Consider the following 24,752-nt stretch of genomic DNA (forward strand, 5'->3'; position numbering starts at 1 on the left):
AATAATTTTTTTATTTTATGTTTAGATTAGGAGAGAAAATATTGAGATGAAAATTATTTTTTTAAGAGTAAAATTACAATATTATCTTTAAACATTCAAAAAAACATAAAATATATAGAAATATTTTTATAATTTTAAACACTTTTCTCTCACTTTTTCCTTAATTTAGAGAAAAAATAGGAGTAGAATCAATCTATTGTTTTCTTTCAAAATTTTTTTTTCTCTTTATTTTATTCTCTAACCAAATACAAGTGGATGGAAAATAAGATTATTTTCCTTTTAAAATTTTCCTTCCTTCCTTAATTTCCTTCAATCCAAACACAACCTTAGAGTTCCGAGTTCTTGGGTCGCGGGCTAAAAAATGTGGGCTGGCCCTGACGGCTGACCAGCAGAAGAAGAAGAAGGAAACAAGCAGAGGGAAGAAAACCTCACCAGGAGCAGTAGAAACTCTCAGCTGAATCAAAATTTTGACTTAAAGAAATGCGGCAGTTCCACCATCAGAGGAACAAGGAGCCATTGCTAGCTTCACTTGGTCGCTGCACAATTTCCTGTATATTGGTACTTCTTACTCAGTTTGCACTATCCCTTGTCCCTCGCTTCTTCTCTGCTTCCTCTTTTCTCATTCAACTCGCGCTTTCAGGTACCCAACTTCTCCCTTTCAAAATTTTCTGTGATTTTTACTTCGAAAATTTTACGAATTTTTGTTTCTATTATGCAGTTGTGGTGCTGCTGTTAGTCGTGGGTTTTGGGAAATGGTGCAGGAGGCTTCTTGGGGTCTTTGCTTCGGCTCCAGCTTTCGTTTTCTGCAATATTTTCTTCGTTTGGGCTGTTTATTTCGTCATCGTTCGTCAAGGTAGATATTAGCGGCTAGTAGAATTTTCTTGTTCTTTCAAAAATGAGTTGCTTTCTATAAGGAATTGTTGATCGCTATTTTAAGCTGGTGCTTACAACACACAGTACTTGCAATATTGTCAAGAAGGGTTTCTGAAAATATTTGAAATTCAGTATTTCTGAGGGATGGTGTGCATAATTTAGACTGCCTATCATCAAAATAGAAAGAACATTGTTCTGGTAGAATAATTTTGGTTAATGAGGCACAGGATGTCATATGTTAGATTTAGTTAATTCGAATGATGATCCTTTTTGGGTAAGTGACACTGTGATCCTGCACTTGTTCACGAGGTTAAGTTAACTGTTAGGATGTGAGGGTAACAGTTATGAAAGTGGAAAAAGGAAAAACAAGAGTTAGGGGATTGCTTATTACTGACTAATGCTAAGGTATGACCATTGATCAGTAACAAATGGTTGTTGTTGTTTCTGATTGGAAGGCTGGAAGCTTATGATTCAAAAGCTATAAGCTTGCAGCTTGCTCCAACGAGTCATTGACCATGGTTGGGAGTGCATGAGCTGACAATATTCATCACATCATGAGAATATGCATGTGAAATGGACTATTAAAACTGGCATTTATTGCACGATAATGACTTTCAAATTTTACCTGTTTTGCAGCCATTCCATTTTTCATTGATGCTGTGTTCAATGGAGAGGTTGCCATGCTCTTCATTGGTGTATGTAGGTTGTTCTCTCTCTCTCTCTCTCCTGTTCTATCAGTCATTGAGAAAGAAGATTTTGTTGGTTGGTTTCATCATCCATTCATTAAAAAGTAGAATGTTCTTAATGGCAGTATCCTATCAAGTGATCCTGGTTTGGTAACTTCCCAACTCGATGAAATTAAAGCTTTTGAAGTTGAAGCTCAAAATGAGGTTGTAAGTTTGAACTGAGCCAACTAAAGTATTATGACCAGCATACATGAACTAGACCGTGTAGACTTTAACAAATGGCATGCGTCATGGGTGCCTGTGACAGTAGTAATTTTATTTTTCTTATTTTTTAGTACTGCTATTATTTATTGTAGTTAAACTTCTAACCTTTTTATTTTAATAAATATAGAGCAGATAAGGTAGCTTTTGCTTGTTTAATGTTTTCCTAGGGATGTATACCAATACATCCTAATACATAGTTATAAGCAACAGTTCAAATGGTTTTGGATCTTTGAAATGTAAATTGGACAATGCTGAACTAACTCTGTGCTGTTAATCTGATGGCATTTTGGTTATATACTATTTTTAGATGTTGTTGAGTTCCAGCTTGTTAGTTTATATGAATTAGAAGTTCTCCGTTTCTCTTTTTGTATCAGAGCATACTTTACTCATCCAACCAAAGCACACAGACACCTTTTTTTACTTCAAAGTTCTTGTACTTGTAAATATTGTATGCCAATTGCCAATTTAATCTCATGCCGACATGTAGCTGAAGACTATTTGTTTATTAGCTGCTATGATTTCTAGCCCTTTTCTTCTTCTTCTTCTCCTCACTAAACATTAGCAACTTTCAAGATTTGATATTTTTTCCTATTTCCTACTCTTTAAAGTTCTATATATTTGGGTTCTTTCTTTGCTGTCCTTAGAAATATGATTGGTCATTTAATTGATGTTTTATTGTTTTTGCAGAGTTCCTCACTGTTGAAGAGGGTTAGATATTGTAAGCTCTGCAAGGCATATGTAAAGGGGTTTGACCACCATTGTCCTGCTTTTGGGAATTGTATAGGTGATTGCTTATCGTCACAATTTTCCTTGTAAGATTGATTAAAAGCCTTCTCAGAGAGCGTTCATTTGTAAATGGCCTTTTCACTTATTGATGCTTGCAATACTTGATAACTGCACTTTGCAGGGCAGAATAATCATGTTCTTTTCATGGTTCTGCTACTTGGGTTTCTTAGTACTGAAGCTTCTTATGTGATGTGTTCATTTCAGTGTAAGCTTATGCAGGCAATTTTGTGCTGCTTCCCCCCCTTCCCTCCTCCCTCCCTCTCTATGGTTTTTACTTATGATATCCTAGATAATATTGCATGACATAGACATGATACATTTAGATATATATAATCTGCAATATACTCCGCTAGCTTGTGGTTGAGGATTGAAACTCATCAAAGCATTCATCTGCTTAATTCCACTACTGCTCATTCTTACATTCTTTTTTTTTTTTTCCCAGTCATCAGAGATACCCAGATCTTAGGTGGAAATAGGTTTGAGGTAAGCCATTCTATGCTGGTATTACCTACCCATTGCTACCTTTTCTTATCTTGTAATCCTAAATTTAAATTAGACATTATCTATTAGGACTATGCAGTGTATCTGATAATTTTTTTTTCTTCTGATGCATGTGTATAGATTGGTCTGGCTGGAAGTTTGGCTATCAGTACATTGCTATTCACTCTTCTCCAAGTACTATGGCAGGTCTGTTTTGTTTTTGCTTAGTATCCAAGTTCTAGATTTTCCTTGAAAACCCATCATTGAAAGTATTGTGTTTCAATATCTGATATGAATCTTTTTAATGACTAGGGGGTGTTTATGGCATGGCATATATATTGTATGTGCTTTAACATCAGGACTGATGAGTGGGTAAGTTCCCTAGTGATGGTAGCACTAAAATGAGAGAAATGTTATTTATGCAAGAGAAAGGAGATATTTTTTTTGCTATGTTCATTAAGAATGTCAGGGAAAATGTTGCCTTCAGTGAAATAAGCTGATTCTATTTGCAACATAGATTTTTTGAGTTGCATACTCTTTTTCTTCAGATAAACTGGAAGAAATACTCAGAGTTTCAAGTCATTATTCAGTCCCAGCCAGGTAAATATATGCCACCATGTTGGTTCAATGTCTATAGCATCAATGCCACAGATGATATCTTAAGTTGTTGCTGCCGTTATTTTTTTGCCAACCTAGGCAGAGGCTTCACTGAGATGAGATTTACAAATCCATACGACAAGGGTATTCTTCAAAATGTGAAGGAGTTTTTTACAGTAAGAGACTGATGTTACTAATGCATATTTTGCTGTGCTAACATTGAATGGATGTTCATTTTCCCACATTGCACTACGCCCTAAGTTGTGAAGGTACCTATGTTCATATCCCACCCGAATTCCTTGGTTTGGTGACAAAGGGGCCACAAGTTTTTCTATATGGCCTGTTGGAGGGAACCGATATTTCATGTAAATTGATTTAAGTTAAACCATATCAATGCCCTGTTGGAGGGAACTGATATTTCATGTAAATTGATTTAAGTTAAACCATATCAATGCATACGACTGCTCTTTTGACCTAATAATCCCATTTCTGCTGGAAGTTGTCCATCTAGTATCTACCCATTATTTGAAGCTATCGAATTATTCAGCCCTACAGCATGTAGCAAACACTAGTAGAAATTCTTGTTTTCTGCATGATGTCCAAACGCAGGGTTAAGGTTTTGGAACGCAGGGTTAAGGTTTTGGCATTTTTTCAGACATCCCAAGTGAATTACGTGGTCATGATTTCTTTCAACTGTCAAGCATGCTGCTCTGCTTTGAGCCAGCGACCGATGCTCCCCTTCTTGAGCGTTGGCTGCAGCTGGCTTGTGTATTTGAATTTGTATTTGGAAATTTGTAATGTGACGTATTTAGATATGTATAATTGTACAATTACTTGTATACCATGAAATTTTAGTAGTGGGGGTTGTGTATCGCTGCAATCTGCTTTTTGAGATAATTGTTCAATGTTTGTGATGGCTTGATGCTTTTACTAAATTTTCCTATACTGGCAACTGAATAGCCTAACTCATACAGAACCAATTGAAATTCTTGACCAAATCTTAACCTTTATTTATGGAAAGAAGCTCACACCAGTCCTTTTTTACAAAAAAAAATAAAAGAAAATCACAAGCACATCTCACACGCACTTTATTTGAGGTAACTCATGCTGAAGCTGCTGGGATATGAAGATTAGGACTAAAAGTTAGCCAGATATCTCAATGGACTTCACCTCAGGATTCTTTATCTCTTCCTTGGGAACTTTTACAGTAAGCACACCATTCTCCAAGCTAGCTTTCACATTATCCATCTTAGCATTCTCAGGCAACCTGAACCTCCTTAAGAACTTGCCACTGCTCCTCTCCAGGCGATGCCACTTATCATTCTTCTCCTCCTTCTCTTTGTTCCTCTCTCCACTAATCTGAAGAATTCTACCATCTTCAACCTCTACTTTCACCTCCTCTTTCTTGAGTCCGGGGACATCAGCTTTGAAAATGTGAGCTTCTGGTGTTTCCTTCCAATCAATTCTTGTGTTAATGATAGCTGAAGTCTCCAGAGCCGAAGCAGACACATCTTGGAGTGCTAAGTTGAAGAAACCATCAAAGGGATCCCATATGTCCAGCGAAAGTGGGTCAAAAACATTGGTTTTTAGGCTATGAATGAGCGACATGTTTGAAAACGTGTAAGAACAAGGACAAAAACCTTGCAAAAAGAACCTATATAGAAAGCCTTGATAAGATCTCCAATGGTGTTGCAGTGAGATGAGCACTCTCTATATATAGGCACTGAGGGGAGGATTCTGGCCCCAAAACTGTGAAATAAAATATTAAAAAGTAAAAAGAAAGCAAACACAAGAGACTTCTCGTGAACCCAAGACCCCTTTAGCTCTTCGGCTCCACCTTTAGGAGACTTCTCGACCTTCCATGGTTCCTCTTTAATCTTGTCTTCCATGTTATGTTTGTTTAGCATAAAAATGTTGGGATAGTATTGGATGCTTCTAAGATGTTCTTAGTTTATAAGAATTTCAACCATTAGATAGGTATCAAATTTAATTAAATTTGTATAATGAATTATTGAAAGAAGAATATTATTTTTTTATTTATTAGGATATCATTTTATGTCTATTTTAAAGTACACAGAAGACTAATATTTTCGGAATTCATGGCTGCCCCTTTCAACATTAATAAAACTCTATTATATGATCAATTTTATTTAGTCTTTTTAAAAAAATATTTTTCAAAAAATGAAATTTATTCCCTAAAAAATATGATATGTGTTTTTAAAGTATAACAAATTAAAGAATGAATTTGTAAATTATAATACACTTAATTAGAAAAGTGTAATTTATCGAATGTCGTTTTAGTAAGTTATTTCCTTTTTACAAGAAAAATAAAATAAATTACCTTATGAGAAATTAATTTAATAATACAAATTAAATCAGAGAATTGTTTACCCTTCACAAAAGTTTTACTTAATTTATTTACCCCAAATAAACAAGACATCACTTTTATTGATAATAGCAATAATTTAGTTCACTTCAAAATTATAATATTTATTTTGTTTTAATTATATCCTATCAATGTGAGATGTATGCAATTAATGATGTGATATTCTGCATTGAAAAGGGCAATAGTTAATTAATTAATGCTTATTATTTTTACTAATACTAAATTATCTATAAAAAATCATTTATTATTTTTCACCACCTAATTAATTTATTAAAATTTTTTATCGGCCACAAAATATATAAAAGCTATCTTCGGTAATAGTTATTAAGATAACGTTTAATGTTTTTTGTCACGACTCAAATTTTGAGTCGGACAGGCACTAAAACTTGGATCAGCGTAAGATTTTCAAAGTCTGTAGTAAACTTAACTATCTCTAACCAAACCATAAAGCTTGATAAGATAGCTCAATTCTAAGAAAACAAACGGATAAAGTCCGATCATAAATTAAACTATCCAATGGAGAACATTAACTCACTCAACCTATAAACAAATGAAATTAATAAAATATAGAGAGTTCAGCTCACCCTCACAAAACTCAAGTCATATATATCCATATTTTGGGAGCTCAACTCCCTCTATTCTCAATAATAACATTTCATACATCCAAGCAATACCACATAATTAATTTTAGAACTTCAGAACTAAGTTATTACGAAAAAAAAGAAATATAACTATTGTTTCATGCGGAGTTCTAAATTTAAATAAAAGACAATAAAGGTCAATTAAAATATTTTCTGCCTAAACTTGTGGAGGAAAAAAAACAGGTTAATCTCAAATAAAACCACCTGTCATCTGAGAAAAAATAGTTGAATAGGAGTAAGCGTTCGATTCAGAGAGTAAGATATTGATTTTAAATATAATTTCTATAACTATCTAAAACTAATGTATTCCTATACATGAAATGTAACACGTTCACATAGTTCAGAACAATTCAATCAATATTCGCACAAAAGATAATTTGGAGCATGCATGCATTCATGTGTCACATCAATACATATATAGGAGCTAATCCCCTATACTGCTCTTTTAATCCAATGCTTGCCAGCTAGGTCAACTCAAGCCGGAGCTTGGCTTAATAATCCAAGTGCAGGGCCAGCGAGATCAACTCAAAGTCGTGCTTACCCGACTTATCCATATATAAGGATCGAGTCCCAGGGAGTTAAGCTCCAGCCGCAACTATCCGTTCTACCCATATCCATATCCACATCATACTCATGCTAACACACATACACGACTCCAAGTTATCTTAAAGCGATATCCACAAATAAATTCAATAACATATGCAGTAAAGGGTCGTGCCTAGCATTTAACTAGTTACATAAATACCTATAAGTGAATGCATGAGTATGCCTAGAATATAAATTAATAATATTGATATTATAAATAAAATTAATATCAAACTCACAAATTATCCAAGTGTCACTAGGGTGGCTGAGAAGAAGAACAAAGCTGACTCGGATCACCTAACAATTATATTTAAGAAGTTTATCAATAATAAATAAAAAAAAGGAATTAGAGAGTCAAAAACACCCTAAATTTATGCCGAAAATTCAACAGACTTTCCCATATACTTAGGACCTACGCAACCTGCAAAATAACTCAACTAACACTTCTCAATCCAAAAGGCCTCAGACCCATAATACAACAATAACACAATGCCTCTCCTAGGCCTACCAAACCAGTCAATTCTCATATAACTATACAATTTAGCTATTTAGTTTGAAACTAACATTTTTCAAAAACTATTCAAATTAATCCCAAAAATTCTATAATTATTCCCTGCTGTCCTTAACAATGTCATTCTGCTATTACAATTGGAATTATAGCTTTCTAGTTACCCACGAATATTTTATGGATTTTACTTTAAACTCAACATTATGTTAAAAAGGAAAATTTAGAGTTCGTATTTACCTACACCAATTCTGACACCTAGAACGCGTCCTGGGTGTCTGAAAATGATAGGAAGCACTGTAATATTGACCCATTTCCTAAGTAGGTTCGGTCGCCTATGTGTCGGACCCAAAATTGCAGTTCCCGTTGTCGGTGAAATTTATTTGAAACGAAAATATCTACGCGAAGAACAAAACACCAGGAGTTATAATGTAATTTTTATTTAATTAAAAAGACTCGGCAAAGACTCAAAAAATCATTGGCAAGCTCGTAGGATTCACCAAATTTTCAATGTTGAAAAAATTCCAAATTGGTGTTGTTACAAAGCTCTCGACGTATAAGAAGTGCTGGTGGTCTCAGTCTCAAATTTTTGATAGTATTTACAATTTGGGAGAAATCTAACCCATAAGTAAAAAAAGGCTAAAACTTCATGGTCTCGATTCACACAAACTTCTTGATGAAAATTAATGAAATTGATGTTTATGAAAAGCTGGTGAGGTGAAAAATAAAAAGGGAACATGACCCGGTTCAATTGGTGGCCGAAATCATTGAAATCGTCGAAGGAAGACGAAAGGTCACGCGTGCGAGGGAAGTTTGGGGTGCGTTTTCTCACTAGAGAGGGGCTACCGGTGGCTGGGGAGGGGCGCTGGAGGTGCGCTAGCAAGGGAGGAAGGAGGGAAAGGTTCTGGCTGGCAGTGAGGAGAAGGGAGGAGAGAGAAAAGAAAGAGAGAAGGAGGGAGGTCCTGTGGAGAAAAAGAAACGGGACTGATCTGATTCGATAGGTTCGATTCGGATTGATTCGATTCAATCAGTTCGATTCAGGGCACTTGAAATTTAATTTTTGCTTTGTCATAGGATCCAAAATGAGGCCGGAAAATTTCGTAAAAATTACAAAAAACTCAAAAAAAGTTATGGAGTTCAAAAATATTTTCAAACTTGCTATGTGGTCTTTAAATTAATTTTTTTAAAAAAGTTTAAAACCCAAAAATTCAAATTAAAATACCACAATATTTAATCCATTAAAATATCAAAATTTACACATAAAATAATTATTTCAAAATTCAAGACGTTATATTTTTACTCTAATCAAAACACTATTTATCTTAATTATACAGTTCTATATTTTACTTTTAGATGTTAAAAATTATTTTAACTAGCATAAAAAAGATGATACCGTTGTTTTTACATTAAACAAATAATCCAACAACTATTTTTATCGAAGACTTCTATTTTAAAATACTATATAAATAGTTAACCACAAACAATTAATATTCAATAGTTTGTTATGAAAATTACACCCATACAACGTGATTTGACGTAAGTCTATTCTACTAATAAATCTACTATTAAAGAAAAATTAATAATTACAATAGCTAATTATTTTTTTCACCTTCAAATTCACTAAAGCAAAACTCATGGAATTTAACGTACCTTCCCACTTTGTAAGTTTTCTACAATATAATGGCCAACCAAAAGGCCGCTAAAACCTAATCTTTGTAAAACTTCTAATTAGTAAACTTCAAAATTTAAATTTATTAAACTTTTTATTTTATGTAATCTTTAAATTCTAATTTAATTTAGACTCTAAAATAATTATAGCTAATATATAATAATTGATAACTACTAAAACAACTAAAAGCTATTAAAATAGTTAATATTACCAAATAGACTCAAAATTATATCATCAATCCAATAATTGACTTGCTAAAGATTTTGCTGTAAAGTCAATTTGTAATTATACTCAAGTAGAAATGAGAATAGTAATTACAATCTTCCATACATGTATATATATATATATATATATATAGAGAGAGAGAGAGAGAGAGAGAGAGAGAGAGAGAGAGAGAGAGAGAGAGAGAGAGTAGGGGCAATTCCTTGCAAACGAAGGAATATATATATATAGGACTCTGCCACCTCCCTTTGAATTGAAACAAAAACAAAGCATCTTTCAAAATAAATAGATGGATAGATCTGCTTCCTTCAAATAGTGATGATTTTAGTTTCTTTTCTTGGGGATTTGTTTCCAATGAACACATCTGTGAGAACTGCATCAGACTTCATCGAGGCCTTCACTAACTCCAAGCACTGACAAAATCACAACCAAGTAAATAAATTTTTACATGTCAAATAATAATTACAAATCCATATAATTATATAGCACTGAAAATTGAGTAGAAAAAAGAAAAACAAAGGCTCTTGAATAGAAGAAGATACCTCCTCGAGATTAATCTTGACCTCCCAAAAGCTAGCATCATTGACATTGAATTTGTTGAGGAGATCAACAAGAAAAATACTAGACAGTGGGAACACCCTTAAATCATCCATCACAATAAACTTTGTTTCACCTTCTTTGACAAGCCCTATCACTTCCTTCCCTGCCTCTGCTCGATTTGAACTTGAAGGAGCCTGTACAATCCCTTTCCTGAAGGATGGAGTAGTAATAGTTTCGGACTTCAGTTGTTTTGGAGTAGCAAAGTTTTGGAGAAGTGGATGGGCAAGAGAGGCTGAGGCCACCTCAGGTTTCAAGAGAGATTCTTTAACTGTTTGCGATTGGAAATAAGTGGGTTCCAGCTCTTTTACACTCCCAAACAATCTACCAAAGGAACCAGACACATTCATGTGATTTTCTTGAAGAATTCCAACAATGGAACCCAAAGGTATCTGTAGGAAACCAAAAAGGAGGTCCACGAAAGCCTTCCCTGTCTCTGCATATAACACCCTGTTTGAATGATTGTCCACAAGGAGTTGCAAACTTATGCCTTCAGCTTCCTTTGCAGCAGTTGATAATTCCATTATGATTATACAATATTTCCCTGTTTAATTCTGAGTTTGGCCTAGAAAGGATTTGCATCATATATAGCAGGTAACCATCAAGCCCATGCATCTACAAACTTAAGCTTTAAGTTAACTGATTATTTTGCGATAATCAGAAGGAGGAAAGTGATAAAATAGGTTCTTTTGATTTTCATAAAGCAAAAGGGGAACTATGTAAAAGTAAATGGGGAATCTTTGATCATCAGCCTGCACCGACTCTCTATTATTGCACTTTCATTGCCAAAACTTCATTTTCTGCCCTATGTATAGAGGTAGTGTTATATGATCCGATTTAGAATCAAATTTAACCGGCCTATTCTAATTTAAAATTAACATTAGATCAAAATTAATTAAATTTGGATTCATTAATCAATTTTGAATGAATCGAGTCAAATCAACAGATCCAATTCAATTTTTAAGTTAAAATCAAAATTTTCCATTAAAAAAGTGATAATTAAATTTATTAAAAATTGAACCGAATCAAAATCAAAGTCAAAATCAAAATTGGAGAGATCTTTCATTTTAATTTTTTAGACCTGAAATCAGAACTTTTTTTTTTCATCCTATAACTTTTGAATCATTACTCTTAAATTCAAAACAAACTTAATTTTTCTCCATCAGAAATTTTCTTTTTTAGGAATTTCAATACTTTTATATAGTTAATTTGGTTTGCTTTAATTTTGCTTAACTGCTATACCTTTGATTATTTTCAATCTGTATATTATGTGAATAAATATTGGTAAACTGTTGCTAATTTCTTTCTTCATATTTAACTATTAAAAATGATAAAATAATAAGAACTACAATATTTTATCAAATTTAATCTACATAAAATCATAGATATTTTATCACTTATGAGAAAATATTAATATTACAATGAACATTTAAAATATAGATAACGAAAAACTTAGATGAAGCACCAAATACATGATTTAAATCAATATTTATTGAGAATACACATTAACAGTAAGTAATAAAAATTAAATAATTCTAATTCTAATAAAATTCTCAATCTGAACTTACAATGACTACTAATATAATAAAAAAAAAATCTTGCATAGGTTAAATGAAAAATAAAAATTTATCCAATAATAAAGAAAATTAAAAATTATAGTTAAAAAATAATATGTCACTTAAAGTTCTATAAATTGAGAAACAAAAAAATTCAAGGTAAGAGGAATTTTTTATAATTTTTGAGAATTTATTTAATAGGCATACAAGCTAGTAGTAGTTTTTAATCTAAATAGAAACATATTTAGTTATTAAAAAATATATAAAATAATGATTATAATAATGACAATATTGGTTTAGACTAATTAATGGGCGGTTAGTCTAATGATTTAAATAGAAACATACTTAATTATTAAAAATTATATAAAATAATAAGGACAATATTGATTTAGACTAATTAATAGATAGTTAGTTTAATAAATATTACAGGGGCCCGAACATGACATTATTTAATTAAAAATAAATGCTCTATCTTTTATTTTTAATTTTGTTGAAATTGAATTTTTCAAGAATGTTATGCGAAACAGAATCCAATCCCTCTTGAACCAGATAGGACTAGGGCCTAACCTAAATAGTAACTATCAAAAATTGAAATTAAAACCGCTTCAAAATTAAATCAGAACTAACTTGAACCGTAATTAAACAGGAATCGATTTGGATTGACTAAATCCGGGCCGATTCCAATTCAAGCCTTGAGGAGTTAAGAAATTGCCGGTTCCAACCCTTGGCCAAGTCTAATTACAATTGTTCCCAAAAAAATTTCCTATTAGTTTTAGGTTTAATTAATTAATTAGCCTGAAAATTTTTCTAAAATTACATATAAAGAAAATTAAATCATGAGTAAGTATAACGGATATGCAATTCAAGTTAAAAAAAATATGACCGCTAGAAAAATGCTAGCTATTCTCAAATCTCTACTTGCTTTTTTTAAAGGCTTACCCTAAAAATACATGGAATAAAATTCCAACTAAGTAAAGTGATTCCTTAGCTATCTCATTTAACTCATCTAATAAGAGAGAGAGTTGGATATAATTATTTATAAGAAATCAAATAATGGAAACTGGAAAGCGTTTGTTCACCATGCTCAAGGATGAAGGAAAGTAGAGTCAGTGGAAACAAAAAGTTTTATTAAAGAAAGAAGAAATTTTTAATATATAAAAATTAAATTGAAAAGGAAAATATTTTCATAAAATAATAAATTCTTATAATAATATTAAATTTATAATTGTCATATATGAGTTTCTTTTTTAAAAATTTATAGGCAAAATGAAGAAGCCTTGCTTTTTTTTTTTTTTTAAAGAATTTCGACTAAAAATCATGAAGAATGAAGAAAATATTTCTTTCTTGAATATAATCATATTGTAATTTCTGTGAAAGAGAACTTTTTTCAAAAAAAAAAAAAAATTCTTTCATCCACTTTAATTGCCATCAAATTTTAAGTTTTTATAAAATAAAATTTTAAACTAAAAGGACCTGAATAATCCTTACCAATTAAGGAATGGGGGAAATTATTACATGAGTTGGGAGTACCACCTCATCAAGCTGAAATGATGCTCTAACTAATGAGAAAAATACACATAAGCAATTTTGTTAATCCATAAAAAATTAACAAAATAAATGCCACTGTGACATTGTTGAAACTTAGCAGTTACTCTTATAGCTTCTTCAAGTCTTCATCTTTATCTCCCTCATCTTCTCAACTCTCATTTCACGTCTCTATATAGAATGGAGATCACTACAAACCTTTTTGTTTCGAAAGAATATTCTAACCTATATTAACATCTTGAAACATTAACCTCAATCCTAATTCTTTTCATTGTTATCAGGTTCTGTTCTGTGAAACAAACTCCTTAATTCAGGTGAAGATTTGACAAAGTTCTTGCAAGATGCTCACTAATTTTTTAACAAGAAAACTTTTTTCCTTAGTATATTGGCAGCATCATACTCTTTTAGCTCCAGATTTGAAAGAGCTTGTTCTTTGATTTTTTTTTTTTCCCTTTTTAGTTTACAGTTTCGTCTAGAATGAGGCAATAACAAAGGGATAACATCAAATCACAATTTGGTTTTTTAAAAAAAGGATCCTTAATCATGGCTTGTTACTTGTTAACAGTGCTATTATACATTTAACAATTATAAACGATGTTAATATTAAATTTATTCAATTTCTATTTAAAAAAATAAAAACAACATTGCTTATGTATGTTTTTCTCATAGGTTAGGAGCACCACAGCTTAGTGATGTGATACTCCCGGCTCATGCAATAATTTCCCATCTTTGGTAGGGGTGAGTATTCGGTTCTAATCGAACCGAATTAAATTATAAAAATCAAAATTTAAATTTTAGAAATTGAACCGAATCGAAATGGGTGAAAAATTGAATCGAACCGAATCACTCTATTTCGATTCGATTCGGTTTAAACCGATCGGTTTTGATTTTTGATTGATTTTTTAATTTACACTTGATTTTCAAGTTATTTGGTCTAATTTTGACTTTGGTTTGAACCTAATAACCATTAATCAATGAAATTAAACAATTAATATATATATAATTAAATATAATTCATAAATTTCCCATAAAAATAAATCAATTCAAAAATTGATTTAGTTCGATTTCAATATATAAATTATTATTCTGTTCGGTTCGGTTTAACTGATTTTTTTATCTTCAAAATCGAACCAAATCAAAATAACTAAAATTTTTATAATTTAAAATCAAATCGAACCGATTAAATCGAATTGACTTGATTCGGTTCAATTTTTCGATTTGAACCGAATTCTGCTCAGCCTAATCCTTGGTACGTATATCAATATCTTTTTTAGAAAAAAAAAAAATATTGAATGCGCTCTACCCATATAAAAGAGTATGGTGAGTGGAGCCGATCATTAACCATTCATCACCGAAAGCTATGCTCAATTGGAAAGTTGAATCATCGTTACATGTGTAATATTTAAAAAAAAAAAAAATTTTGACCCACTTAAGTGAAAGTGACTCTGCGTTTGACCATACTTCTCTTCTTATAGTTGAAGTACTTGCTTCTTCCTTCAGTAAGAATCCTAGTCCCAGTGCGAAAGTTAATGCTCTATGATTCCTTAATGTTTTTTTTTACATATAATAAAATAAAATTTATGTTATTATAATTTCTCCTTTTGATCTTCCCATCCTATTCAAGTTCCACTTATGTTACGATCACCAAATGTCTATTTATTGCCAGTTGGTGCTGGTCCAAAATCCATTGTCCCATGGTGTATTCGTGGTGTAAACTTTCTTGTGTTGACCTCAAAGGTGCAAGCATCAATAAAGAAGAAATGATTTTTGCTGGAGTTTTTAAGCAAGAACCTCCTCAGTGCAGGCTGCTGCTAATGGATGGTTTTTCTTTCTTCTTTTTTTTTTCGCCTTTATACAGAAATTTGTTTATCTTATAATTAGTATTTTATAAAAACATAAAAAAGATGTCAAATTTGTAGACAAAGAAGGAGTCATATAGGGGCCAAGGAGAGCATTGAGCTCACCTAAATTTTTGAAAATTTTTAAAGATTTAATGGTAATTTTACAAATTTCTTTTTTCTATTCTTATATTACATTTTGATAAGTATGAGACCTTGAGGGTTTTAAAAGTTTTAAGTGAGTTTAATAGTAATTTTATATAAAAAAAAATCTAAATTCTTTATTAAAAGAATGATATAATGAAATACAAATCCTCATACTAAAAATAAAATCAAAATCATTATTATTTCTTGGCCATATATTCTTCATCAGTTTTATTTTATCTTTTTTTTATCTAATAAATCCATAATCAAATATTTCTATTTTTAAAATTTAAATTATTAGATAATATCTTAAAAAAAGGTCTAATATAATTTTTTCATATTTTTTCATTAATTTAAAATATTAGTAGCTTTCTTATTGTAATTTCATTACTATTTTGAATTAATATTTTTCTTGCCAAAATATCTTCATACTCAAGTTAGAAAAAAATTTTTTCTTTCATAATATTAAAAGTTAAACCATATTATTTATTTTATTTAATCTATAATTTTAATTAAATTTATTTTTCATAATTTTTCATTTTATTTAACCCATAATTTTATATAATTTCAACTAATAGTAATTCCATTTAATTTTTAGCAAATAAATTTTTTTTAAAAAAAATTAAAGCATTTATTTTTATTATTATATTTATTAAATATTTTTATTTTATAGTTATGAAGCGATTATCATCATTAGTTAATCAATCTCTTTAATTAACACCTAAGTAAATAATTTTTTAATTGATGATTTTAATGTAAGGATATGTATTTAGATGTATAAAGATATAGTTTTGATAAATGCAGCAATTGAGGCATCGAAAGAGGAAACGAGGAAATTAAGGATGGCAATGGACCTTGGACGGGAGAGGTCTCCAGGGTAGGAGTGGCCACAGTTCAGAAACCGTCGATTTAGGTTCAATGAAATCATGAACCTAAACCAAATCACCAAGGGACAGTTTGAAAGATGATTTCTGAACCGCCGGTTCCGGTTTAAGCCCCGGTTTAAAACAGTTTGAAGGGTAGTTCGAAAAAGAACGGTTCAAAACAGTTTGGAGTACGGTTTGAAAGCAGTTTAGGGATGGTTTAAGGGTAGCTTAGACAAAAAAAATTAGAGAAAAATTTTATTGATTCAAAATTTAAGTTATATTTGTAAAAATATTTTAATTTTTCTTACAAATCTTTCAATCAAAATAAAATAAGAAAAAAAAAGAAAGAAAATAATTTATCTTTAAGAAAAATTTAATAAATAAAGACTTGAACCTGATTAAAAAACTAGAGATGAAATTAATTTTTTTTAAAGAAATTAGTAAAAAGTGTATGAACTTAATTTTGCCTAAATATCCCTTTAGGATTTAGAGGAATAAAAATTTCTAATTCTATTACTTACTTTTTTTAAAAAAATTATATAATAATTGATAATTAAAAAGTATGAAAGAGAAAAAAAAATTAAAATAGAGGGTATTGGAAATTTTATTGAGGATTTAAAGTAATAACAAAGTAATTGAGATAGTATTGAAAATTTCAGTAAGTATATAAAATAATAAAGTAGGAAAATTGAGAGAGTATTAGAAATTAAAATGAGTGTAGAAAATAATTATTTAGAGAATTTGAGAAAAATTGAAAAAATATTAAGAATTGAAGAAAATGCAGAGAATAATTGTGTAGAGAATTAATGATATATATAAATGAATTAGGAGTGAGGTAACATATTTATTGAATTTTTTTATATTTAAATCGCCGGTTTAATCTGGTTTGAAATCGTCGGTTCAATCCGGTTCGGAACCGTCGGTTCACGGTTCTTAAAAAATATGAATCTGAACCAAACCGCAGAAGGACGGTTTCAGTCCGGTTCGAAGCCAGTTCCGATTTTGACCGGTTTTGATCCGGTTTTGACCGAACCGATTCTGGTTCAGTTCCGGTTCAAAACAGGATTGTGGCCACCCCTACTCCAGGGGATGTTTAGCAACAAAGAAGAGGGGCTTTGAGAAGAAGCAAAGGTTGTTGGACCTAAATAATCCATGTTCTGATTCCTACTCATCATCATCATAACAAAAGGCAAGTGTGTGCTACTCATCATCATCATCATCATCACATCATCATAACAAGAGGCAAGTGTGTGGTAGTATATCAATTGATCCTTCTCCATGCATGGAGGTGAATTTGAGTTCTGGAAAAAATCACGGACCTGTGAGTAATAAGATGAAGCCATTAATGCAATGTACTTGGAGATACAACCGAAGATCATGGACACCAGAGCTTCATGCGAGGTTTGCGGTGGTGGTTCATCTGCTAGGTGGCACTGAGGGTTTTCTTAATTTCTTCTTCATTTTATCTTATATATATATACACATATGTGTGTGTGTGTTTTGGTATTTTGGTCCATTTTGTGCAGCGGCTACACCAAAGCAAATAAAGAGACCACATGCAGGCTGAAGGTTTGACCACCAATACCAAGTACTGAAAAGCCATTTGTAGGTTTCTAATTTCTTTGTTTCCTCATGAGTTTACAATTACTCATTTTTTCTCGCAGAAAATTGCAAATATTTGACGATCAATTATGTGTCAGTCTTATTTCTTTTCTCTTTTTTTTCTTTCTTAAAAAAAATTTGTTTAAAATTATCAATTTTAAATGAAAAGATTTCCCAAGTTCATTTCTATTGTTGACTCAAGAGAAAAAGATTAATGTTAATTTGAACACATGTAGCTCAAGCAATTATTAATTAGGATATATGTGCAATCCTAATGCTATTAGTGTAGACACCATATTTTGGCCGACCTTCGAAGGCAATGATCTTTTAAAATTGAAACTTTATTATCCGTTCTCGATCGATGTCCCAATCACAAGTAACTTTTCCGAACTTACTGATTGCTCGTCCCTGGAACAAATTGATCTCACACTCAAGTTAGATTGTTTTTCGATCTCTTGGTCTTTATCAGATGAGTTCGAGTCAAAATTGGGTCTCCGGACCATCCAATCTTGCCTACTGTTATTCTCCGATCTCTCTATGTACAAATATCGCATAATTTCATTTGATTAATGTTGTGATCGGGCTTGTCGCTTGAATTCCCCAGATATTCCTCAAAATGAAGTTAAGGTTTTTATCCGGTCTAATAATGGTTCTGACCTTAAAAGTTCAAGCCAGTATCAAATCTTTGCAATTCTAATATTCTAAAGTTCCATTCGGTATTTGGTCATGGCTCCGTCTGATCTCATGTTTGCGTGTAATGTTTTTCCGATCTCTTGAAGTAATTTGATATCCTTTGATTAATAGTCAGGTTTAATGTTCAACTGCATTCAATCAATTAAGTACTTAGACAAATTGGTTTGGGTGCTTCCCGATCTTATCAAGAAATTGAATATAAAAACTTCAATTCATTTCAAAAATAAAATATATACAAGTCAATTAGCGAGGGGGGTCTTCTCTGCCCTGCGCTCCAGTTACATTCCTCTCTCCCTCCTCACCCTCATGCTCCTCATCGCTGTCCTCTTCTGCCTCTGGGATGAGCTTATCCATCCAGGAGAAGTTCTCCGCAGGATAACATTTCTTTAGTTCCGACAAGAGGTAGTTATGGGCATTCACATATGCCCTAGCCTCTTTTGTAGTGCTCTCCTCCTCCTTTGCTTAGAGCTCCTCCTCCTTCACCCGAAGTTCCTTAGAAAAACGAGCGAGATCGGCAGATCGACCAGCCCGGGAGACTTCAAGTTCTCGCTCCATTTCAGTTATCCTCTCTTCGCAATACTTCACCCGATATTCCAGTTTGGCGATGTAATCATTGGTAGAGGAGAGCTAAGCCTTTATAGCTGATGCATCCTGGACCGCCTTAAGAATCTCCTTCCTTAAGACTGGGCTTTTTCTCTGATCATGTGTTGGTTAGCAATAGCGTCCAAGCCCAAACTCATTGTTTGATTTAAAATATCGTCAATACTCTCCTCAGCCAATCGGTTCCGAACTTCTTGGAAGCAGATGGAAGCACCTATGACCTTGGCTAGAGCAGAATTCCCTCGGGTGGAACGGTTTCTTTCCAGCGATTGGATAAGGAGTTGAGGTCATCAGGAGAGCATTCTAACAGTAGCGCCAGAAGACTCCCCTTCTACATTGGAAGAGATCGGAGGAGGCGGACATTCAATCTGCTAAGGAGGAGAGACGATGACCTCTACTTTCGAGACCGGCTGCTCCTGAGGTCGAGGAGGGGAGATTAGTACTTCTACCAAGTCTTATCGAGGTGTCTGAGCAGTGGTGGCAGTAGCCTATTTCATTGCTCGTACCTTTTGGGAGACCTCCCTCTTTCGCTTGCGGCTCTCTTTGGAAGCGTCACCACCCGCCATACATGCACAAAGAAGAAGTCAGTGAGTTCGCTAAGATTGAGAGACTAGAGATCTGGATTTTACCGGTAGCAAGACTGAGGTCAGAAAGCTGAAGCTCATAATCTTCATCGAAGATCAGCCGCATCATCCACCATTTCAGTTCGGCCATGACTGCATCTAAGCACGAATATTTATGGGTGGCCACCTGAGTTTTTAATTCTCTCACCATGGCGTCTTCATCTTTATTTAAAGTAAGCTTCTTAGGGACTTGGGGTACCAAATAATTCCAATTACGTGGGATCCCCTCAAAGCCGTTCTGATCCTTGCTCCTAAGGATGAAAAACCGATCCTTCCAGTTCTTCAGCGAAGAAGGGAAATCGGTGAAAAGCCCGCAGTTCGGCTTTGCCTGAAAGAACCAGAATTCGTCATCCTTTCTTTTGACAACCCTATGCAGCTCGACAAATACCCTAACCGTGGGCTCCAGTCTCTTGGCTCGGTAGAGGCCTCTGAAGGCTACTAAAGTTCGCCAGGAGTTCGGATGCATTTGAGCTACCAAGACATGGTGGAATTTTAGGACGGCCTTGTAGAATCCATCCAAGGGAAAACGGAGCCTGGACTTCAGCTACTCCTCGTACACAATGATGAGATCGCCTTCTTCAAAGAAGTGATAGGCCCGAAGATCGCCATGGCATCTGATCAGTTCAAAAGAGTCAATCTGCAGATTGTATTCTTGACTTATGGATTGGAGATCAGTTTCTCTAAGGACTGACGGTAGTTCATCAACTGGCAGGGTCTCCTTTCTCGAAGACATTCCTTGCTTTGGTCTGGTAGCCGGACTAGTAACTGGAATGATGGCTGTGCTAGATTGTTCACCTAGTCTAATCACATCGCCTTCTTCCGAGGTCCACGAAATATGGACGGAAGGCGGGCTCCCAGCTCTCTGACCCTCGGTACCACTCATTTTCACAAAATAAAAAGGAAAATTAACCTAGAAAAGATCAAAACCCTTACCGAAGTATGAATCGGTGCCTAAAAACTTTAGAAAGTGAGAGGAAGTGCTGGAATCGCTAAGGGAAGTTTTGAAAATGACATAAGAAAACAAATGACTCACCTTTCCCCTATTTATACTCGTCTGAGCATTAAATGCTCACGAAGTCCCAAGTGACGCATCGGTTAGCGGAACCGTGCCGCCTCCTTGACATGTCGCAAGAAGGTTCCATAAACATAGTAAAAAAATTGGATAAGTGAGATCGGCCAACTAAGGTCATCGGATTGAACAAATTTCCGAACCCACGAATTGGTGAATGGCGATTCGTCTAGGGATCAGATCGAGTACACTTATCGGAGATCAAAAAAATAACCAATGCAATAACAAAACAAAAATATTCAAGTAAAAATTTCATTTCATTTCCAAAAGATCAGATTACATCATTTGGGCGATCTCAAAAAATCTGATTACATCAGTTGGGCGATCTCAAAAGATCTGATTACATCATTTGGGCAATCTAAAAGATCAGATTATATTATTTGGGCAATCTCTTAAAATCAGCACTACATTCTACCTAGCTTAAAAGACTATTCGGAAGCCCAGAATGCTGGCCTATGTCAAAGCCTAGTCTTGTTGCTGAATCAAAAGATGCGTTTGATCAGAAAGCCAGCAATAAATTCTGGGCAGATGTACAGCTCAGGTGGGGTGACTATGACTCTCATGATATTGAGCGGCGTCATTGTTGATGTCATCGACCAGAACCGAGCTGCAATCAGGACCTTCGAGATGGTAAGGAATCAAGTTAACTTCAAGAAGCGGTCTCCGATATTAAGATTGAAATTAGCGGTCCTCTTATCAGAGATCGGTCTACGAGCTATGCCGATGGGCCGATCCGATATTTGTGCATTAGTTAGTTTTGACCTTGATCGGTTAATTAGTCCAGTTCCCTCACCATCATCAGATGACACCCTCATAAACCTCTGATCACCGGAGTCGCTCATTTTCGAGAAATGAACAAAGAAAGCATTTGGAAAAAGATTAAAGTGATTGTCATGGGAAGTATTCTTGCCGAAAAAACTAGGAACTGAAGATTGAAACATTGAAGGTTCACCGGAGAAAATTGTGAATATGCAAAGGAAAATCCCTTGGCATATATATAGGGCCCCGGCATTTATTACATACAGAACCGGAAGCGGACGCATCGGTAACTGAAGAATTTATTGCTTTGACCAATGCAAGTTAGATAGAGAGGAAAGATCAGGAATGAGAGAGATTGAGAAATAAGAGGGGACCCGATGCAAGAGATAAAGATCGAAAAAACAAGGAACGACTCGTAAGATCGGAGAACTCAGGGAGTTGAATAACTACTGATCATGGCTTTTAATTAGCTTCCCCCACCGTTAGATCTGAGTTAGTTAAAGCATTGCAGACATGATTAGATCCTTACCACACATCTCATTCGCAAGGACACCCTCCTAGCCGCCAGACGCCAAAACTGTTAAAACAGCCTATACATCCCGATCTACACCGTTGATTTTAATTGTAAGGATGGATCTGGAGCCCTTAGATCAAAAGCAGATGACAGATTTGATGCCTTTTATTCCCAGCCTTTGGATCCATTTCGTAAGGCGAGACCCTTGACCGTTGGACTAAGGGGAGAAAGGACAGATATTCTGAACGGAATCCCGACCCTCCATTTTGATTCTCTTTAATTCCTAGACATCATATTATGTCCTTTTGAATCTGAGCCTTCCGTCTCCCCCTAATAAGATCCTGACCCTTCATTTTGGACACCCATTCCCTATAAATACCTGCATGCAACACTGTAGAAGGAAGAAGGTGGTGATTATCGTGGAAAGACTCTGGACTTTGATTTCAGTCTTGCTACTTGTCATTCGGAGCTTTCAAAGTGTTAAGAAACTTTAGAAACCAGTTTTTTGAAGTATTTCATCAAAAGGAGCTCTAAATCCTGAGATTTTCATTTTCAGTTCCTATGCACTACCCTGTGAAGCCATCTTCACTCCGCTTCATTCCCACCGCCCTAGTATCTGTGTATTACCCTCTGAGCTCAACTTCATTCCGATTTATTCCCATTACCTCGGGTAAGCTCAAGTCTTTCGGCCGTCAGCTTTCACCTCTCCAAGATTTGTGGATACCGAAGTCAGCTTGCCTGTCTCCGTAACTTTTCATAGGTAAGCGTCTAGACTATCATTTTGTTGAATATCCTTAGTTTGTTTTCTCCAGTTTTCTTTTAAAGTTTCTTTTATATCCAGTCACACTAAATCTTAGAATAGGTTATCTAGGCCCGTAGTTATTTCCTGTGCCTTCTTTATTCATTCGTAAACTCCATTTATCCTCACCTAGTTTTCATTCCTTTCGAGAGTAGATGTTCGAGTCATCGGCGACTCGTAAATACTCTAAAGAATATAGGCAGGAGTACTTTAACATGAGAGTTTTTGGTCTGAATAAATGAAAAATGATAAAGGAAGATAGGTGTAGCAAAGGTCAAATAGGTTGGAAACAAGATTAGGTCAAACAAATAAGTTATGAGATCGGGCCTTGGAACGAACCCAGGCGATAAGACAATAGATCGGGAATCAAGATAAGTTTGGATCCTGGGCGAGCGACTAAAAAGAGATCGGATGTCACAAATCAAAGAGTTCTGATAAAGCAATCATGCGGAAGATTGGCAAGGAGTTCGGTCTTTCATCCACCATCTAGTTATAAGGTCTCGAAGGCCAGGAAAAGCTTTACACAGGGGTTTCTTGTGTCTTCGGTACTTCGTAAAAGGGGTCAAGAAGGACCCTTTACTTGAATCCTTAATTCAAAGTTCTTATAAAACACCATTCTAACAAATATATTAAGAGATCGGGAGAGAGTTCTTACCCGAACTCAATCTAATTTTTTAACACAATATATTAAGAGATCAGGAGAGAGTTCTTACCCGAACTCAGCCTAAATTTTTTAACTCAACATATTAAGAGATCGAGGGAGAGTTCTTACCTAAACTCAGTCTAATTTTTAACACAATATATTAAGAGATCGGGGGAGAGTTCTTAGTCGAATTCTCAGCCAAAATCTTAATGAAATATGTGGAGATCGAGGGAGAGTTCTTACCTGAAATCCTCTGCCTAAATTTTAACAGAATATATTAAGAGATCGAGGGAGAGTCCTTACCCGAATTCTCAGCTAAAATCTTAATAAAGTATATAGAGATCGGGAGATAGTTCTTACCCGAACTCAGCCCAACCTTTTAATGCAATATATTAAGAGATCGAAGGAGAGTTTTTACCCGAATTCAACTTAATTTTTAGTGCAATATATAGAGATCGAGGGAGAGTTCTTACCCGAATTCTCGGCCAAAATCTTAATGAAACATGTGGAGATCGAGGGAGTGTTCTTACCCGAAATCCTCCGCCTAAATTTTAACAGAATACATTAAGAGATCAGAAGAGAGTCCTTACCCAAATTCTCTTAGCTTAAATTCAAACTAAAATATACCAAGAGATTGGGGGAGAGTTCTTACCCGAGCTCTCAAATTAAATGCTTAATACACCAAGGGATAGGCGGGAGAGGTCTTCCCAAAGTATCCTGAATACTAGGTTGAGGCCCGATGGAGAGTTCTCCTCAAAGCACTCATATGTATAAGACAAAATTTTTCTGAGAATATCACAACTTCAGCATTCATATTAACCCTCTAAAAATCTATTACATAACACCTATTCACTGAAGGGTCATCTCATGTACTCGTGTTCTTGGGCAACCCAAAATAGTGAAATATCAAATATTCCTTTTATCCGCACAAAGGATTAACATCATCATTTTACCCCCTAAATTATCAATTTATAAAGAGCACAATATTAAATATGCTTACCCTCGTTGAGGGACAAGGTGGGGTGCCTAACACCTTCTCCACCCGTATACGGACCTCGAACCTAGAATCTCTGTTTTCAAAGTGGATTTTAATTTTTACAAATGGTTTTCTTTAATTTCCCTCAAAATTAAAGTGACGACTCCTCATTTTTCCCACTTCTGTGAGAATTCGTCCGGCGACCGCAAAACCCTTGCGACAATTAGGATTGAA

At 34.0% G+C, this 24,752-nt stretch overlaps 3 protein-coding genes across 8 annotated transcripts; 1 reads left to right on the plus strand and 2 right to left on the minus strand.

Annotated features, from left to right (window-relative positions):
* The first annotated feature begins 345 nt into the window (after positions 1 to 345).
* Positions 346 to 4,167, plus strand: LOC110654461 (uncharacterized). 6 transcript variants are annotated; one of them, XM_021810464.2, is made up of 11 exons: positions 353 to 640; positions 719 to 853; positions 1,510 to 1,576; positions 1,685 to 1,766; positions 2,511 to 2,607; positions 2,731 to 2,814; positions 3,052 to 3,092; positions 3,231 to 3,296; positions 3,402 to 3,461; positions 3,638 to 3,689; positions 3,786 to 4,167. In XM_021810464.2, the coding sequence occupies exons 1-11, from the start codon at positions 481 to 483 to the stop codon at positions 3,872 to 3,874; spliced, it is 933 nt and encodes a 310-aa protein (XP_021666156.2). In that variant the 5' UTR covers positions 353 to 480; the 3' UTR covers positions 3,875 to 4,167. The 6 variants fall into 6 exon arrangements, with proteins under 6 accessions (XP_021666158.2, XP_058000537.1, XP_021666156.2 ...); XM_021810465.2 differs by having other exon boundaries at positions 357 to 640; positions 1,685 to 1,763; XM_021810466.2 differs by lacking the exon at positions 3,402 to 3,461 and having other exon boundaries at positions 346 to 640.
* Positions 4,168 to 4,672: 505 nt separating this feature from the next.
* LOC110654462 (18.1 kDa class I heat shock protein) lies at positions 4,673 to 5,442 on the minus strand. Its single transcript, XM_021810470.2, has one exon. It carries the CDS (start codon positions 5,292 to 5,294, stop codon positions 4,830 to 4,832), a length of 465 nt encoding a protein of 154 aa, XP_021666162.2. The 5' UTR covers positions 5,295 to 5,442; the 3' UTR covers positions 4,673 to 4,829.
* A 4,442-nt stretch (positions 5,443 to 9,884) lies between these two features.
* LOC110654464 (uncharacterized) lies at positions 9,885 to 11,049 on the minus strand. The gene is made up of 2 exons (XM_021810473.2): positions 10,237 to 11,049; positions 9,885 to 10,107 (listed from the first exon to the last, which is right to left on the minus strand). The coding sequence occupies exons 1-2, from the start codon at positions 10,813 to 10,815 to the stop codon at positions 10,003 to 10,005; spliced, it is 684 nt and encodes a 227-aa protein (XP_021666165.2). The 5' UTR covers positions 10,816 to 11,049; the 3' UTR covers positions 9,885 to 10,002.
* Positions 11,050 to 24,752: the final 13,703 nt, after the last annotated feature.

Source organism: Hevea brasiliensis, chromosome 1, assembly GCF_030052815.1.
Source record: "Hevea brasiliensis isolate MT/VB/25A 57/8 chromosome 1, ASM3005281v1, whole genome shotgun sequence".
NCBI classification, from domain to species: Eukaryota; Viridiplantae; Streptophyta; class Magnoliopsida; order Malpighiales; family Euphorbiaceae; genus Hevea; species Hevea brasiliensis.